This window comes from Malus domestica, chromosome 04 (genome assembly GCF_042453785.1).
Source record: "Malus domestica chromosome 04, GDT2T_hap1".
Classification (NCBI taxonomy): domain Eukaryota; kingdom Viridiplantae; phylum Streptophyta; class Magnoliopsida; order Rosales; family Rosaceae; genus Malus; species Malus domestica.
This window is the reverse complement of record NC_091664.1, coordinates 19359708-19377423: the sequence shown is the minus strand read 5'-3', so window position 1 is coordinate 19377423 and position 17716 is coordinate 19359708. Positions and strand designations below refer to the sequence as shown.

At 37.5% G+C, this 17716-nt stretch overlaps 2 protein-coding genes across 12 annotated transcripts; both read left to right on the top strand.

The window, feature by feature from the left end:
* The first annotated feature begins 2576 nt into the window (after positions 1-2576).
* LOC139195042 (uncharacterized) lies at positions 2577-5605 on the top strand. Its single transcript, XM_070820221.1, has 6 exons — positions 2577-2791; positions 2892-3061; positions 3181-3272; positions 3397-3517; positions 3860-4324; positions 5118-5605. The coding sequence occupies exons 1-6, from the start codon at positions 2577-2579 to the stop codon at positions 5603-5605; spliced, it is 1551 nt and encodes a 516-aa protein (XP_070676322.1).
* Positions 5606-6915: 1310 nt separating this feature from the next.
* LOC103419316 (thylakoid membrane protein TERC, chloroplastic) lies at positions 6916-11286 on the top strand. 11 transcript variants are annotated; one of them, XR_011580087.1, is made up of 15 exons: positions 6916-7215; positions 7306-7374; positions 7887-7993; positions 8088-8164; positions 8318-8405; positions 8537-8617; positions 8712-8768; positions 8919-9000; positions 9447-9496; positions 9698-9754; positions 9877-9951; positions 10089-10147; positions 10352-10409; positions 10489-10609; positions 10967-11286. XR_011580087.1 is itself a non-coding variant. In XM_029101133.2 (15 exons), exons 1-14 carry the CDS (start codon positions 7071-7073, stop codon positions 10578-10580), a joined length of 1098 nt encoding a protein of 365 aa, XP_028956966.1. In that variant the 5' UTR covers positions 6916-7070; the 3' UTR covers positions 10581-10609; positions 10967-11286. The 11 variants fall into 11 exon arrangements, 8 of the variants coding, with proteins under 8 accessions (XP_028956966.1, XP_008355652.1, XP_028956965.1 ...); XR_011580086.1 differs by having other exon boundaries at positions 7887-8014; XR_526905.4 differs by having other exon boundaries at positions 7857-8014.
* Positions 11287-17716: the final 6430 nt, after the last annotated feature.

The following is a 17716-nucleotide window of genomic DNA, read 5'->3' as shown; positions in this document are numbered from 1 at the left end:
AGGAGTTACTGAAGTGGCCGGAGTATCGTGCTTTTTCCGACGAGTTTTTGTGATTATTGGGGCTCAAAGTTGGTAAGGTTTTGTTCCTTGCATCATGAGCTTCATTTTGAGACAAATTTCATGAGTTTTGGTTAAGAAATGAAATAGATATGAAGGTTTGAACAATTTTCCAGTTTCCAGCGATAGCAGCGGCGCCAGTGCCGGGTTCCGGGCTTCGGCAATCTAGGGAAGAAGGAGGAGAATATAATGTCAAAGTTAACGGAATATTATGATGCCGTCAAGTAAACTTAACGGCATATTCTAGTTTTTAACAAAATATTCCCTAACGGCGTTAACTATTTCGTCCCCTGTGCCAGGCACGTGCCTGCGTGTTTGGTCGTGCTTTAGCCGGCGCGTGAGTGCTCAAATTTTTTTTCTAAAAATATGGGGATGTTCGTGGTGTTGAGTAGATCACGTTGGTATATTCAAACACCTCATTTAAGCATTGTATGAGAAGTTATTTCCTAGTTTTGTGCATGTGCTTTAAATAACGTTTATATAATTGTTTCGCATATAGGTGAGACCTATCATGAGGACGAGCGCCATCAATCAAGGCTCGGGGGCTTCGACCCTTCGACATACCAGTGAGTGGGCTTTTGGTTTTCTGTATATACTTATATACTTGAGATTTTTCCCAGAAATTGAAATCGAATGATTATACATTTTGAAATGCCATGCAAAGTATCTGCCTATTTTATTTATGTATTAGTAGTTGCATATATTTATGATTAGTGTTGTGGATGCACAGGTAAGTGTCAGGTAAGTTCATAAATTAAAGATATGAGATTGCTTCAGTTATGTGAGATATGATGTGATGTACTAAGAGCTCTTAAACTTGCATCCCGGTGTTAGTGCTCTCGCCCAGAGATTGGGGCACAAACCTTCACGTGATGTTCACCTCCTGCACCATATGCTTACCTTGGATCCAAGTTAGATGCATAGTCTTGTCGTACATACCACTTTAGGTAGTTCCGACTCGTAGGTGACCCGCGATCATTCGCACAGTCTTCACGTGATCGTAGCACTAGAGCATATTTATTTTACATCTAGTCTTGTCGTACAGACCACTTTAGGTGGTTCCCACTCGTGTGCATGATTTAATATGGTTGAGATTGATTATGAGCTATAAACTCAGCCGTACAGGTCACGTTAGGTGGATCCGGCTGATATGATATCTGGCATTGATATATTTTAATTGGAATACTTATGGTATTTCATTTAGATAATTTGGCATGGTATATTTCTATGGGTTTTCATCCTAAGCATGATTTTCTGATATAAAATATATTATATTTCTGGGAAGTTATACAGGTTTTACGTCGAGGGGTTAGAACTTTTGAGAAATGAAATGATTTTCAAAAGCTTTGTTTTTGCCCACTCACACTTTTTGTTTTGCGCCCCTCCAGGTTTTAGGTAGAAGTGCTTTGGTGGCTCACAGGGATTTCGACGGTGGTTCTGACAGAACATCATTAATGTAGGATCACCTTTGGTTGTTGTATAATTAGTACTTGTCCAGTCGAACTGCACTTAGGCTATTTATGCTCTGATGATGTATTTCACACTTAATCTCGCACTTGCACCTTATCTTATCTAGTACTCTAGTTGATTTGGTTTTTGTTTATTCGCATTTCCTTAGATATTTATTGCTTCCGCACTGTGCACATGGCTACGTCACCCTCACGTGACGGCAAGCATGCCTCGATTCAGGTCGGGGTGTGTCATCTGGGAAGTTATACAAGTTTTACGGCAAGGGGTTAGAACATTTGAGAAATGAAATGATTTTGAAAAGCTTTGTTTTTGCCCACTCACACTTTCTATTTTGCGCCTCTCCAAGTTTTAGGTAGAAGTGCCTTGGTGGCTCACGGGGATTTGGACGGTGTTCTGACAGACATCACAAATGTAGGATCACTGTGAGTGTTGTACAATTAGTACTTGTCCAGTGACTGCACTTAGGCTATTTATGCTCTGATTGTGTATTTCACACTTAATCTCGCATTAGCACTTTATCTTAGCTAGTAGCTTGGTTTTTATTTACTCATATTTCTCTATATCAATTTTGCTTCTACACTGTGCACATGGTTATGTCACTTCCACGTGATGACCAGCACGCCCTGATTTAGGTCGGGGTGTGTCAGTTTGGTATCAGAGCCTAGGTTTGCAATCCTGCATATCTTGTGAATTTTCTAATTATTTTGGTGTCTTCTGTCAGAACTATGCCACCTCGTAAAGATCCACGTCATTCTGTTGAGCCTAGTTTCCCAAATATCGCTCAATTAGGGGAAGCTATTGCTAATGCTATTCAGTCTTCGCTTTGTCCTCCCCAAAGGACACCTCTTGAGACTGTTTATAATTTGAAGCTGAATCATTTTATGGGGAATGAACAACATGAAGGAGCAGAGAAATGACTCAATCATCTTGAGAAAACTTTCAGTGTAATGCAAAGTCAAGGGAATCTTTCTCCTGATAGGTGGGTCGAGACGACTACCTAGTTTTTGGGTTTGGAACTTGCATCCTGGTGGAGACATGAGGCTTATCTGATGACACCAGAGGAAGCAGCTGACTGGGAAGTGTTTAAACAATTGTTTAAGAAAAGGTTTATTCCTCCGCAGTATATTGATCATAAGAAGCAAGAATTTACTCAATTGAAACAGGGGAAAATGACAGCAAATGAGTATTACAGGAGATTCACTGACTTGTCTCGTTATGATCAGGAAGTTGATGCTAATCCAGTTAAGATGCTTCGTCGTTTCAGGTTGGGTACTAAAAAGAAGTGGCGTTCTATGGCAACCACAACTTCCTATGCTACTTACCAAAAGTTTTATGAGGTTTTCCTGCGAATTGAAGATTCATAGAATATGCCCAGCGATAGTGAGGAGGAAGAAAAGGATGGGAATCAGAGAAGAGATGATAAAGGTAAAGGTCAGTCTTCTCAAGGACCTTGCAAGACTCAAAACTAGTTCCAGTTCTTCCAGCGGAGGTTTTAGTGCCACTGGTCAAAGGAAAGGTGGTAGATTTTCAAGAGGTCCTAGATTCTAGAGGCAAGGAGATTCTGGAAGAGGAAGTGCTCATTTGTGCCGCAGATGTAATAATAGGCATTTTGGAGAGTGTAGGTGGGGCAATGGATGTTTTACTTATGGGCAGATGGGACATATAGTTATGAATTGTCCCCAGAATCAGCAGAGGCCCCAGCAGCCTTCTATGCCACCACCAGCACCGATCCAGCAAGTTCCAAGGTCTGGTAGTTATGGTCAGATGGGTCGAGGTGGTGCTTACCATTACCAGGGCAACGCCCCTCTTTACACTTCGGGATAGTGCCAGTATTCGCATGATCCTTATTACTAGAATGGGTATTCTCAGTATCCTGGAGGGTATACGCCGTATCCTCCCATTCCAGCTAGTGGATCTCAATGGTACCAAGGACGACAACCCCAACAAGTAGAGATTGCTTCCAGTAGTGCAGGATCTTTAAGGCAATATGGTTAGCCAAGTCAGGGGCAAGGTATGCAGGGGTGAGGTAATCAAACTAATAGAAGTCGTAGGGGACGACAACAAGCCCAATGACGCATTAACAATATCTCTTAGCAGGATGCTCAGAATCATCTGGACTTGATCATAAGTACGTTAAACATTCTTGGTCACTTTGCTAGAGTTTTAATTAATTGTGGTGCTACGCATTCTGGCATTTCTCATACATTTGCTCAAGTGACGCAACCTCATCCTACACCTATAGGGTATGATTTAGAGTTTGTTATGCCTCGATGGGAGAGAAGTTATGTTGATTGTGTATATCTAGGATGTCTAGTGATGGTGGATGATGTAGGTATGCCAGCTAATCTTATCTTGTTAGATATTGTTGATTTTGATGTGATATTAAGCACAGATTGGTTGCATTATAATCTTTCCCATATAGATTGCTACGGGAAAACAGTTACTTTCCATCATCCTGGATTACCTGAAGTTACTTTTATGGGTGAACGTAGTAGGGTGAGGCATGGTGTTATTTCTGCTGCAAGAGTAAAAAGGTTGTTATCAAAAGGTTGCCTGGGATATTTAGCTCATGTAGTGCTGAATGATGTTGCTTCTAGTAGTATGGAGGATGTTCAAGTAGTCAAATATTTTCCTGATGTATTCCGGGATGATTTACCTGGATTGCCGCCAGACCAAGACGTGGAGTTCACTATTGATTTGCTTCCAGGTACGGATCCTGTATCTTTGACTCCATATAGAATGGCTTCTATTGAATTGAGGGAATTGAAAGTCCAGTTGCAGGAATTAGTCGATAAAGGTTTTATTTAGCCTAGTACTTCACCCTGGGGAGCTCCAATTTTGTTTGTTAGGAAGAAAGACGGTACTTTGAGGCTATGTATTGATTATAGGCAATTAAATCGGGTAACAATTAAAAACCGTTATCCGTTGCCGCGTATAGATGATTTGTTTAATCAGCTTCGAGGTGTCTGTGTGTTTTCTAAGATTGATTTGAGGTTTGGCTATTACCAGTTGAAGATCAGCAGTGAGGATGTCCCTAAGATTGCTTTTAGGACTCGTTATGGTCATTATGAGTTTCTTGTGATGCCATTCGGATTAACGAATGCACCAACAGCTTTCATGGATTTGATGAATCGAGTATTCCAACCATATATAGACATGTTTGTCATTATTTTTATTGATGACATTCTGGTATACTCTAAGTCGAAATCAGAGCATGTTCGACATCTTACCTTGGTGTTGAAAAGATTGAGGGAGCATCGATTGTACGCTAAGTTTAGCAAGTGCCAATTTTGGTTGAATCAAGTGGTATTTTTGGGACATGTTATATCTGCTCAAGGTATTCTAGTAGATCCTCATAAGGTAGCATAGGTGGAGAATTGGGAACAACCACGAACCGTCACTGAGGTACGAAATTTTCTTGGCCTAGCAGGCTATTATAGACGGTATGTTAAAGATTTTTCGATCATTGCTTTGCCATTAACAAGGTTAACTAGAAAAGAAGTTAAGTTTGAGTGGGGATGATAATTGTGAGCAAAGTTTTCAGCAGTTGAAGTATTATCTCACTCATGCACCTGTTTTGGCATTCCCAGATGATAGTGGTAATTTTGAGGTTTATAGTGATGCTTCCCTAAATGGTCTAGGTTGTGTGTTGATGCAACATGGTAGGGTGATTGCTTATGCTTCACGACAATTGAAGCCTCATGAGAAGAATTACCTTACTCATGATCTGGAGTTAGCAACTATTATCTTTGCTTTGAAGATTTGGAGACATTATCTTTATGGTGAGAAATCTAAGATCTTCACAGATCATAAGAATCTTCAGTATCTTTTTACTCAGATGGATCTTAATTTTCGACAACGAAGGTGGATTGAGTTGATTAGTGATTATGATTGCACGATTAAGTATCACCCTGGTCGTGCAAATGTGGTGGCTGATGCACTTAGTAGGAAGACTCCAATTAAACTTAATGTCATTTATGCTTGCCAAGTTCCTCTTCTTGCTAATTTGAGGTCCACTAGAGTGAAGTTAGGAGTGGAAGATCGAGAGGAAGCCTTACTTGTAAATTTTCGCATATAGGTGAGACCTATCCTGAGGACGAGTGCCATCAATCGAGGCTCGGGGGCTACGACCCTTCGACATATTAGTGAGTGGGCTTTTGGTTTTCCGTATATACCTATATACTTGAGATTTTCCCAAAAAATGAAATTGAATGATTATACGTTTTGGAATGCCATGCAAAGTATCTGCCTACTTTTATTTATGCATTAGTAGTTGCATACATTTATAATTGGTGCTGCGGACCCACATGTCAGTGCCAGGTAAGTTAATAAATTAAAGATATGAGATTGCTTTAATTATGCGAGATATGATGTGATGTATTGAAAGCTCATAAACCTGCACCCCAGTGTTATTGCTCCTGCCCAGAGTTAGGGCACAGTCCTTCACGTGATGTTCACCTCCCGCACCATAGGCTCACCTTGGATCCAAGTTAGGTGCACAGGCTTATTGTATAGACCATTATAGGTGGTTCCGACTCGTAGGTGACCCGCGATCATTCGCATAGTCTTCACGTGATCGTAGCACTAGAGCATATTTATTTTACATCTAGTCTTGTCGTACAGACCACTTTAGGTGGTTCCCACTCGTGTGCATGATTTAATATGGTTGAGATTGATTATGAGCTATAAACTCAGCCGTACAGGTCATGTTAGGTGGATCCGGCTGATATGATATCTGGCATTGATATATTTTAATTGGAATACTTATGGTATTTCATTTAGATAATTTGGCATGGTATATTTCTATGGGTTTTCATCCTAAGCATGATTTTCTGATATAAAATATATTATATTTCTGGGAAGTTATACAGGTTTTACGTCGAGGGGTTAGAACTTTTGAGAAATGAAATGATTTTCAAAAGCTTTGTTTTTGCCCACTCACACTTTTTGTTTTGCGCCCCTCCAGGTTTTAGGTAGAAGTGCCTTGGTGGCTCACGGGGATTTCGATGGTGGTTCTGACAAACATCACAAATGTAGGATCACCTGTGGGTGTTGTACAATTAGTACTTGTCCAGTCAGACTGCACTTAGGCTATTTATGCTCTGATTGTGTATTTAACACTTAATCTCGCATTAGCACTTTATCTTAGCTAGTAGCTTGGTTTTTATTTACTCATATTTCTCTATATCAATTTTGCTTCCGCACTGTGCACATGGTTACGTCAGTTCCACGTGACGGCCAGTATGCCCTGATTTAGGTCGGGGAGTGTCAGCATCCAAAGTCTCCCCCGTGTAATATATTGTTTTCGTTCTACTTTGATCTCTAGCAAGTGTTCTCTTCATTTTGACCATGTATAACAAAGTATTTATTCTCATGCTTTTAAATTGTTCCAATTTTTCTGTGTGGCCAATTTATCCAAAAGGGATAAGATACCCATCACACATTACTACTGCTATTACTACACACCACACGGAGCTCCTTGTTCTCTTCTTCCCTTTTTCCTCATTTGAATTTGGCACCAAATTCTCTCCCTCATCACCGCCATGGGCACGGCTTCCGTCATCCATAACGGCGTCCACATCCATCTGAAGCTCAATTCCCGCCTGCCTAGGGTTTCGCTCCCATCACCAGCCCCAAATTGGAGTATGCCTCACTTCATTCACCATCACATCGTTCCCATCCGTACAGGTCTCTCACTCACTCTTCCGTGCTTCAATTTTATATCTGCAATTTCCATATCTGATTTACATATTTGTATTGTTGGAATTTGGATTGCAGGCCGCGGCCAATCCGCGCCGATTGCACGTTCTAGAGCAACTGATCAGGATGATGATTTATCCACTTCAGGTGACTACCAGTTTCTAACACTGTCGGATGTAAATTTGAGATTCACGAGCAAGTGAAAGTTGCCCACTTGAATTATGCATATTATTTTCGACATTAGTAAATTAGAAGAAACACCCTCACAACTATATAAGTTTCATAAAATTACACCAAGAGTTCAATTGAGAAAAAACACCCTCAGCTAGGCAAACTGTAATGTTCTAATTGGTTTTTAGTCGCTAAAACCTTTTTGTACCCTTCTACAATTGAAATTCAGGATGGTAATATTCCGAAGTATTGGACACGAAGTATTTTTCTCTAAAATGTAATGTTATCAAAGGATTCTTGTGAAAATAAAAGCCCTTTTTTAAGGGCTCAATTTAAAACACTAACTGTATGTTTCCTTGATAAGTTCATGTAACTTGAGTTTTACTAATTTAGATCCAAAGGACTGACAATTTTGAGATTTTTGCGAAATTATGTCAAATTTTGATACTTTTCTGTAGTTTATATGAACTTTCCACTTGAATCTCCAGTAGAAAAGAGGGGTGATTCTGCATCACGAGATGGCATTAGTAATGTGGAAACCTCTCACAATGACTCTCCCGATAAAATTAAGGGGCGCGAAGCTTATGCTGCTTCTGTAAGAACTGTAGCCTTGTGGGTGAGCACCTCTCAGCTTAATTTGAACTGTCTACTTCAACAATGCTAATAACTGTAGCTATTAATTTCTTTAGGTGTGTGCTGCGGTGGCATTTGGCATTGGTGTGGGCTTTAAAGACGGAGTTGGCAAGGCATCGGAGTTCTTTGCCGGGTATGCAGAAATTTGCACTGTGAAAGCTTTCTAACAGTGGATAGGAAGTTAAACTTCTTGTCTTTTGAAGCATTAGTTATTTTCCGGTGTCTTAATCAAACTAGGCAACATGTGTATATCTTGTGCTGCATTCTGAATGTTAAGATGTACCAGGTACTTACTGGAGCAAAGCTTGTCAGTAGACAATCTGTTTGTCTTTGTTCTAGTTTTTAAGTACTTCAAAGTGCCAATTATGTATCAGGTAATTTGTAAACCTTTTAGCATTCAAATTTATGCTCGATAGGTTCTCAATTTTATGTAAAGGATTGTTCTTGAAAGATTCAAGCTGTCTGGTAATTCATGGTTACGAAAAGTTTGCTCTCCGAACTATAGAATCGAGTACTTTCTTATGGTATTGCTGGAGCAGTGGTCTTCCGTTTGACATTAATACTCCTTGGAACAGCCACACTACAGGTAAGCTTATAGTTCTCGGTGCATATGCGTTTGTGAATCTATAGTTCTTGTCTTTATGTTCTCATTTTGAATTTTTTGTGATACGTTGTTTTAGAGGTTTGAGGTGGTAAATCTTTTCCTGGCCGCAATACTCCTTTACTCATCTTTCAAGGTGAATCTTCTATTCTAAAAATGTTGTGATAACTATCTTTTTTCTTATACATTTTCGTGGACTGACATTACTCCTTCAAACAAACTTTTAATTCTGCACTTATCGACTTCCTGCCATCAAATGACTCAAATTTTTTGTTTACTGTTCTAGCTATTTTCCAGCGAAGAAGATGACACTGATCTATCCAACAATTTTATTGTGAAGACATGCCAGAGATTTATCCCTGTCACGTGTAATGTTTTTACTGTGTACTTATTTTCTTCTTACTTTTTGGTTGAAGTGCTGTTTGTTGATTCTTGGTAATTCAAGCTTGGACCAAAACTGGAAATTCTGAATTTATTGGGGCTGATCTGATCCTTGTCTTATTTAGCTCATCTTTTTATCTCACTTTTATTAGATAAACTTGAGCATGACCTTTGAATATAGCAAGGCCTAGGAGACCACCTTTAGGGCGGAATGTTTTAGTTTGGGGAGACTTTGCTTACTTGAATTTTACACTATATCAGAATAAGAAAAAAAAAAATGGATTGTATAGATTGCTTCGTCCTGCAAATTTTCATCCTTTATATTATATTGCCACCTGTAGATCATCGGCTATCTTGCAAACACTCACTTTGTACTAGCTTCTTTTTGGTATATGATCTTAATCCATACCTTTTTTCTGGTGGATTTTTGCAGCTAATTATGATGGCAATCGATTTTTTACATTTCAAGATGGTGTCCGGAAGGTAAGTTTTTGATGGGATCTTCTTAGGTTACAACATTTTATTGCACAGTTGTGGAGGTATAAAAGTCTTAAACTGCACAGATGTAATTTACAACTTTCTCTGGATCAAGATGCCACAGTTTGTGAATCCAAATTGAAAATCAATATTTTTGTTAAATTAATGGCTAGTTGATCTCTAACAGGTGTCAAACGTTTTGGGCAGGCCACACCTTTACTTCTCACGGTAGCAGTTATTGAGCTCAGTGACATAGCATTCGCTGTAGGTTTCCTCAACTACTAATAATGTCAGACATATATATACAATACATTTATGTAAAATATATCTTTGCTTTTCCACTTATTGTTGTAATGGATATTGATATGATGCTTCATTTTCTTTAGGTCGACTCTATACCAGCAGTTTTTGGCGTTACTCGGGATCCATTCATAGTTTTCAGTTCTAATCTTTTTGCCATCGTAGGTAATTCTTGTTAGATTTAGGTTTCAATTGACCATATTTGTGTGAATAAGTTGCTATACAGTTACAATGTTATTTCTGGATCTGTGCGTATTTCTGCAGTAGTTGATAATTGACCTTTTCCCATTGAGTTCAGGTTTAAGGTCGCTTTACACACTCATTTCTGCGGGTATGTCAGACTTGGAGTATTTGCAGGTACAAAGTTGACATTTTCTACCTGAATTTCTAGCTCTTTCTGCGTAATGAACTATTGATCACCTACCCATAGATAACCATCAGCACAGGGCCGGTTTCTATATATGCACGTATTTTGAAATGAGGGATTCACTTGATCAAACTTTTAATCCTGATTCTTTGTTTCCTATTGATAACTAAAATCCAATAAGGTTCTTTTTTCAGCCATCAATTGCTGTTGTTCTGGGCTTTATCGGGTGTAAGATGATCCTGGATTTTTTTGGTGGGTATTTCAAGTACTATTGTAGTTATACAAAATCTTCAATCCATCCAGCATTCACCTTTTCTAAACAATTCCACAGGGTTTCACGTATCAACCGAGGTGTCTCTTGGCTTTGTAGCTACAAGTCTTAGTGCCGGGGTGCTGTTAAGTCTAATGAAGAAGTCAGACTAGCTTTAAGAAACCATTCAAGCTCAGGGCAGGTGAAAATCTAAATTTTTTTTTGCTTTTGTTTTTCGTTTTTATTATTCCCTAGGCATTTAATCTTGCCTTTTCCATATCACGAATAATAGTAGCAATTGCTCTTAAAAGTTTTGCAATGACATTGACAACCATTAAAATTCAGCGAAAAGAAATTTTTTGGATAAATTCTTTTGGCACAAAATGTGGACCGATAAACAATCAGAAAATTTTGAGTAGAAAGTTAACAGCGGATCTAACCAGAAAATGGTAGATAATACATAAGGATAAGAAAATTGTTTGCCTTTCTTCTTTTCTTTGGTTTGAAAATGCTTGTGATTCATGAGCTCATGCATGACATGTGAATACTTTTGTTACAGTAACAGTGAGGAAAGCAAAGATTTGAAAGAAGAAAATGTTTCTTTCATGCCGTGGTCATGTCTCGCAGAGTGTTTGAGCATGAGTTATGTGAAGATTTAAGTTTCTCTTAGTCCAAATATGATGGACCGGCAAAGGCGATTTCATCGACGATGAGATGGATGTACGGGTAAATCATGTAAGACTTAGCTTTCTTTTGGTTGTAAGAAGAAGCAGATGGATGGATGGATGGATGGATAGAAAATCTGTGAAATGTTTACATATAGCAAGTTACTAATATTCTTTTTAGCCAAATCATTTATTTATTTTTATTTTGGCTAAATGGTTTACTCTTGTTTCATTTGTCCAATCCAATTCAATTTTAGGCGCCAAACAAGACCAATACGATGTTTGTTTAGTTGAGGAATAGACCAACTAGACAGATTCAATTTTATTTCTACGTGACCTTCAAACACTTTGTGTTATAGCCTAACTTATAACACGGTGTTTCGCTATTGATAATGTAGCTTAAAGTATAAATATGTCATCCACTTGTACTATAATATACATGGATTAGTAACCAAATGTAGTGATAGGATGGTCACATTTAAGTGTTCTCTTCACTTTGTTCGAAATTTAAATTCTAAAGGGAGCTGCCTGACTTAGTAGTCTTATTGGACATCCTTCACAAAAGCACAAGATTTTATTATATTTTAATTCTATACAATTTTATTTAATGTGAGAGGTGTTGTAATTAGACAGTCCTATGCTTCACCCTAGCTTTAGACTCTTCCAAACTTGTTAGTGGCCATACATTGCCGACTCACTAGTGACCAACAGAATGATTAGTTCACAATATTAAAACTCGGATATAGTCGTCATCCTTAATTCTCCTCTCTAACCGTCCGACCAACACAAAAACCCAGATCATGCGAGATACTCAAAATCCAACGACTAAGCAATCAAGTCCACGACACTTATCATGCACCACCAAAGTCGCGCACGCAACCACTTTCCTTGACCAAAAAAAAAAAACTTTAATAAAAAGGACTTGAGTTAAGATTATTTTAATAAAAAAACCAGTCTATAGTTTTATCTAACCAAAAACACCTCAAAATTAACCATAAGGACATGCCTGCAAATTCTACACGAGCTGAATTACAAAACTCAAAATGTTCAAAACTAAGGTTCCAAAATTACCCCTAACATAAAAAATATGCAGCCCATTAAAAACTTCAATATAATTACAACCCTACTCCCCACGTTGGCTCGATCTCATCGACTGAGATTATATAACTTTTGGCGGTGAATCAACGATACGGATTTCAATTAATTTTGATCAATGATTGCTGCCCCACTCTTTCCCTATCCATAAATTGGTTTAGTATATACATAATATATATATATATATATATATATATATAATACTGTTGTCGGCTGCCTGGTGCAGACATGTTGTACATAAGTTGTTTAAGCCAAAAAACAGAGGCAGTGATTTATTTATTTATTAAATGATTAGTTGGTAGTTTTGTCACGACAATCTAACATTTCGGGATAAGAAAAATTAATAGAGGCATTACAGTCTTCCATGCTCATGGTCGTCTTTGACATTTTAGGGGTCCTATGCGAATTTAATAAAAAGACCCTCATTTAAAAAAAAAAATTAATTGGACAATTATTCATAAAGCTCAACAATCAATAATAAAAAATAATTGAAATTCGTATCAAGGCAAAAAGCCTTAAATTATGCATATCGTGTATGGCGTGACGCATGTCGACTGATGGGTGATTTATTATTTACAACTAGCCCCTCATTTTTGTTTTTTTGACCCTAAAATATCAGTTATGATTTTGACCACCGCAATTTGCAATTGGGAACTGAGGAGGCATCTATATATAAGTTACAAGTAAAGTTACGGTCTTTATAGCATCATCCTCGTACTCGTACAGTTAATTTTGAATTTATTACATATTGTTGTTTCTTTTGGACCTTGCTTCATAAGATTCAAAGACATACAGGGACTAAGCTGGGATTTTATATCAAATTATATTTTTTTTGCGATTATTTCATAAATAGTGTCTAATTTTCTAGTAGTTCTAGAAATATAATGTGTTATTTTAGTTCAATTTAAAAAATAGTGTGAGTTATTTTGTTATATTTCTAGAAATATATGTATTTTGTTCCATTCCAAAGATAGTGTGGTTATTTTGGTTCAGTTTTAGAAACAATGTTAGTTATTTTGCTCTAGTTCTAGAAATAGTGTGAGTTATTTTGCTTCAGTTTTAGAAATAGTGTTAGTCAATGAGTGCTTTTACAAGACCAAACAAGGTCTAAGTTTCAAACTTTATGAAACTGAATCAAGAATTAGACACTATTTATAAAATGTGGCAAATAAATAGACACAGTTTATGAAATTGGACGAATAAGTAAATACTATATATGAAACGAAACCAAGAATTAAGCATTATTTCTGAAACTAAACCAACAGGTGGAAACTACTTATGAAACTGGACTATACACTCTTTATGAAACTAGACCAAGAACTATACACTATTTATGAAAAATGACCAAAAACTAGGCACTATTTATGAAAGTAGGTCAATAACTAGGCACTATTTATGAAACATGACCAAGAACTAGACATTATACATGAAACTGGATCAAGAACTAGACACTATTTATAAAACTTGAGCAACAAATAGTATAATACCATTCAGTTTCATAAATAGTGTTCAGTTTCATCAATAGAGTTTAGTTTCATAAACAGTGTCTGTCATGGACGTACGTGTCTCGTGCGTCAAGTCTTTTATATATATATATATATATTAAAATTGTGTCCGTTTCATTAACACTACTAACATTCTCAATGAAAACTATGAATCCCACTCTTACCCTACACATTGCACTCTCCGACATCGTATAATTTTACTTCTACATTTTTACATTTTAACCAATTAAGTTACAAATCTTTATATTTTAGCCATATTTTGGAAAATGATTGTTATAGATAATATGTGGATGAACCACTTAAATAATTCGTTATTATATATCCAAAGAAAAATAAGATGAATTATATTCATATGAAGAAAAATGGATGGGTTACTATTCTTGCATAGTATTTCACTATTTATTTGAGGAAAGTTTGTAAAGTGAATAGTGTTGAATAAATAGCGGTTTTTGTTCTCTTCCAGAAATAGTGTGGGTTATTTTGGTTTAGTTTTAAAAAATAGTGTGTAATTTTATTGTAGTTCTATAAATAGTTTGAGTTATTTTGGTTCAGTTTCAGAAATAGTGTGGGTTATTTTAGTTTAATTTTGAGAAATAGTGTGTAATTTTGTTATAGTTCCAGAAATAGTGTGAATTATATTGGTTCAGTTTTAGAAGTATGGGTTATTTTGCTGTAATTCCAAAAATAGTGTGAGTTATTTTGACACACCCCGACCCGAAATGTCCACTAGGACCCCGAATCGAGCTGTGCTGGTCGACACCTGGAAGGTGACGAAGCCATAAAGTGTGATAATGTATAAAATATGAATAAATTAAAATCTAAAAATTTCTAAGTACACGAGTACGTGGTGAGCGGGTCTGGACCCATTTCACGCGTGATACAGAGTATAAGTAAAGTACAGTAAGGTAAGATAATGACTATACCATCAAAAGAAGCCACCTACACTGGGAAGTGCCACGAATCCTCGTCGATACGGAACTCTGCTGCTAGAACCTAGGGGGTACAAAAACAGAAAATGTGAGTGAGTGAAACAAAACTCTTCAAACCAATTCCAACTACCAAAGATAGTAGCCCCACGCCGCAATACCTGTTTAATTTCCCGGAAAATAACAGGCGTGATTATAAACCAAAACCATAACCAAAATGATAGTCTTACGGTTATGCTATGTCAAATATCTTAACAGGAATGAGTAACCCAGGTGAAATAAACCAATAGGAAATGGCATATTAGCCGGATCCACCCATCATGTATGGTTGAATCAATATTTCATCCCATATATGCTAGCATCTCATCACATATCTCATCATAAATATATACTAGCATCTCATCATATATCACCACATTTATGCTAGCATTTCATCACATATCTCATCATAAATATATGCTAGCATTTCATCACATATCTCATCATAAATATATGCTAGCATCTCATCATATATCACCACATTTATGCTAGCATTTCATCACACATCTCATCATAAATATATGCTAGCATTTCATCATATATCACCACATTTATGCTAGCATTTCATCACATATCTCATCATAAACATATGCTAGCATTTCATCACATATCTCATCATAAATATATGCTAGCATCTCATCATATATCACCACATTTATGCTAGCATTTCATCACATATCTCATCATAAACATATGCTAGCATTTCATCACATATCTCATCATAAATATATGCTAGCATCTCATCATATATCATCACATTTATGCTAGCATTTCATCACATATCTCATCATATATCTCATCAATCATGGCTAGCATATAAGTCAGAGTCACCTTTAGTGACCTGTACGACATATCATGGCTAGCATATAAGTCGGAGTCACCTTTAGTGACATGTACGACATATTCATATCTCATCACATATCTCATCAATCATGGCTAGCATATAAGTCGGAGTCACCTTTAGTGACCTGTATGACATATTCATATCTCATCACATATCTCATCAATCCTACCACATTATATACTCACCTGAACTTACCTTAGCCTCCGCATTGGTGTGCAACACTGTGCAAGGTTGTACTAAATCACATACTAAAATGTAGACTAATTATGGCATGGCATTTATAAACATAAAACCACAATTTCTCATTTCCTCGTACATTGATTTATAACCAACATTTATTCACCCAAAACATGGCCTTAAATCTCACGTTTTCACCAGATTCCTTCACATTGCTCATTTTCCCAAACAAAGCTTTTGTCTCGATTATTTAATCTCACTTATTGTGTGGCTACATCTAACGTCTCGTTAGACTGCCTACGTACCCTAAACAGAGATCAAGTCATTCGTAGTTCACATTAGTACTTCAAAACATTGACAGTAATTATATGAAATATTCAATTTATAAACGTATGAGGAGATGTCAATCTTATATATATATACACACTATAGAAAAGAAAAGACCTACTCACCTTAGGTATGTACTATGACTCCCTCGCACGAATATCGAGACATCACGAACTATCGTCGCATGTGGCCAAGTATCAAATCACATCATAGAGTTCTTACCAATAGAATACATAATTTACATAAAACATATCCTCAAGGAACTTCAAGAATAATTTGAGACCCATTGACCAAGAGTCAACCGTCGATCGAAGATCGACGGTTGGGTCCACAACCCTGTATAACTCAATCCGGAAGATCCGCATATCAGATTTCCAATCCGCAACTTTCAAATATCCATATTATGCTTCTATAATAACATACTAAAATGTCATTACGATCCAACGGTCGGATCTCTGCCAATTGCCCAAAACCAAGTGGCGGTTAACATTTATTTTATAAATTTACAAATCCAATTCGAGAAGATCCATACGTCGGATTCCCGATCCGTAAGTTTCTATTGTTCTCAAATATTACGTACTATAACTTACTAAAGTTTGGTGACAATCCAACGGTCGGATCGTTGATTACTATCCTAATCAAGTGGTGGACCTTAGTGGAACTTTGCCGGATTCTGCAGATTTTGCAGATTTCCTGGGCGATCTTTGGAACTCCATATCTCACTTGTTTTTCAACCAAATTCAACCCATAATATACCAAATCGAAGCTAGAGAAATGTAGAACAAAATTATACCAGCTTGGAGTCCAAATGATGGCCGGAGGTGGTTGGAAAATGTTGTGAAAGACGGCTGTCCGCGGGAAAACTGGTAACTCGCTGGAATTTCTGGGCAACCTTTTAATGTCCATAACTTTGTCAATATTCAACAAAAACAGGTGATTCAAAAATGGAAATCATAGTTCTCGACAAGACGAAGAGATTGCTATCTTACGTGATAGCTATCTCGCCATGATTTGGCCGAAACACTACTCGAAAGTGGCGGAGGTCGCCGGAAACTGGGCAAACTTTAAATTGTTATAACTTTCTCATTTCTCCACCAAATCACACGATCCAAACGTGAAAATTCATCTACAAAACATGAGGAATCAATTTATACTGCTACTAACGCCAATTGGGCCGAGAAAAACCTCAAATCACCACGAACCGTACGAGACCCTCGATTTGGGTAGTTGTCGATTCGCCACCAAAACGAACTCCGACGCCTCATCCAATGTTTGGGCCTTGTTCCAGGGTTCTAGGGAGTCTAATGGTGGTGGTGGTTGATGGGATTTACTTCAGAAATGGCGGATTGCCGCAACACCACCTCCGGCGCACCCCCTTGAAAAACCTTTAAATTACTCTCAGATTCCTTCCAAATCTGGGTGAAAATAGGAAAAAGGAAGGATTAGATGATGATTGGGAGTGGTGGCTTGGTCCACTTCATGAGAAATCCGGTGGAAAACCACCAGAAAGTACGGTGAAAACGGGTCGAAGGGTGCGGGTCAAGGATCTGGCCGATCCTCTCTTCTTTCCCCTCTCTCCTTTCCCTCCTTTCTCCTCCTCCTAATTGGTCCCCTCACCCTCCTTTAAAAATCTGATTGGCTTCCTCCCCACAAAATGGGAGCTCCAATTATTTAACTAACTTTAAATAAAAAATTTCAAACGCCTGTAACTATATCGTTATAATTCGGACT

Bases quoted from the DNA above. Each gene is read 5' to 3' on its own strand.
- LOC139195042 (XM_070820221.1), top strand. From the start codon at position 2,577: ATGACACCAGAGGAAGCAGCTGACTGGGAAGTGTTTAAACAATTGTTT. The intron at 2,792-2,891 runs GTTGGGTACTAA...GAAGATTCATAG, and splicing joins AAGATGCTTCGTCGTTTCAG to AATATGCCCAGCGATAGTGA. The intron at 3,273-3,396 runs GTCTGGTAGTTA...GGGTATTCTCAG, and splicing joins CCGATCCAGCAAGTTCCAAG to TATCCTGGAGGGTATACGCC.
- LOC103419316 (XM_017327831.3), top strand. From the start codon at position 7,071: ATGGGCACGGCTTCCGTCATCCATAACGGCGTCCACATCCATCTGAAG. The intron at 8,618-8,711 runs GTAAGCTTATAG...ACGTTGTTTTAG, and splicing joins TTGGAACAGCCACACTACAG to AGGTTTGAGGTGGTAAATCT. The intron at 9,497-9,697 runs GTAAGTTTTTGA...CGTTTTGGGCAG, and splicing joins TTCAAGATGGTGTCCGGAAG to GCCACACCTTTACTTCTCAC.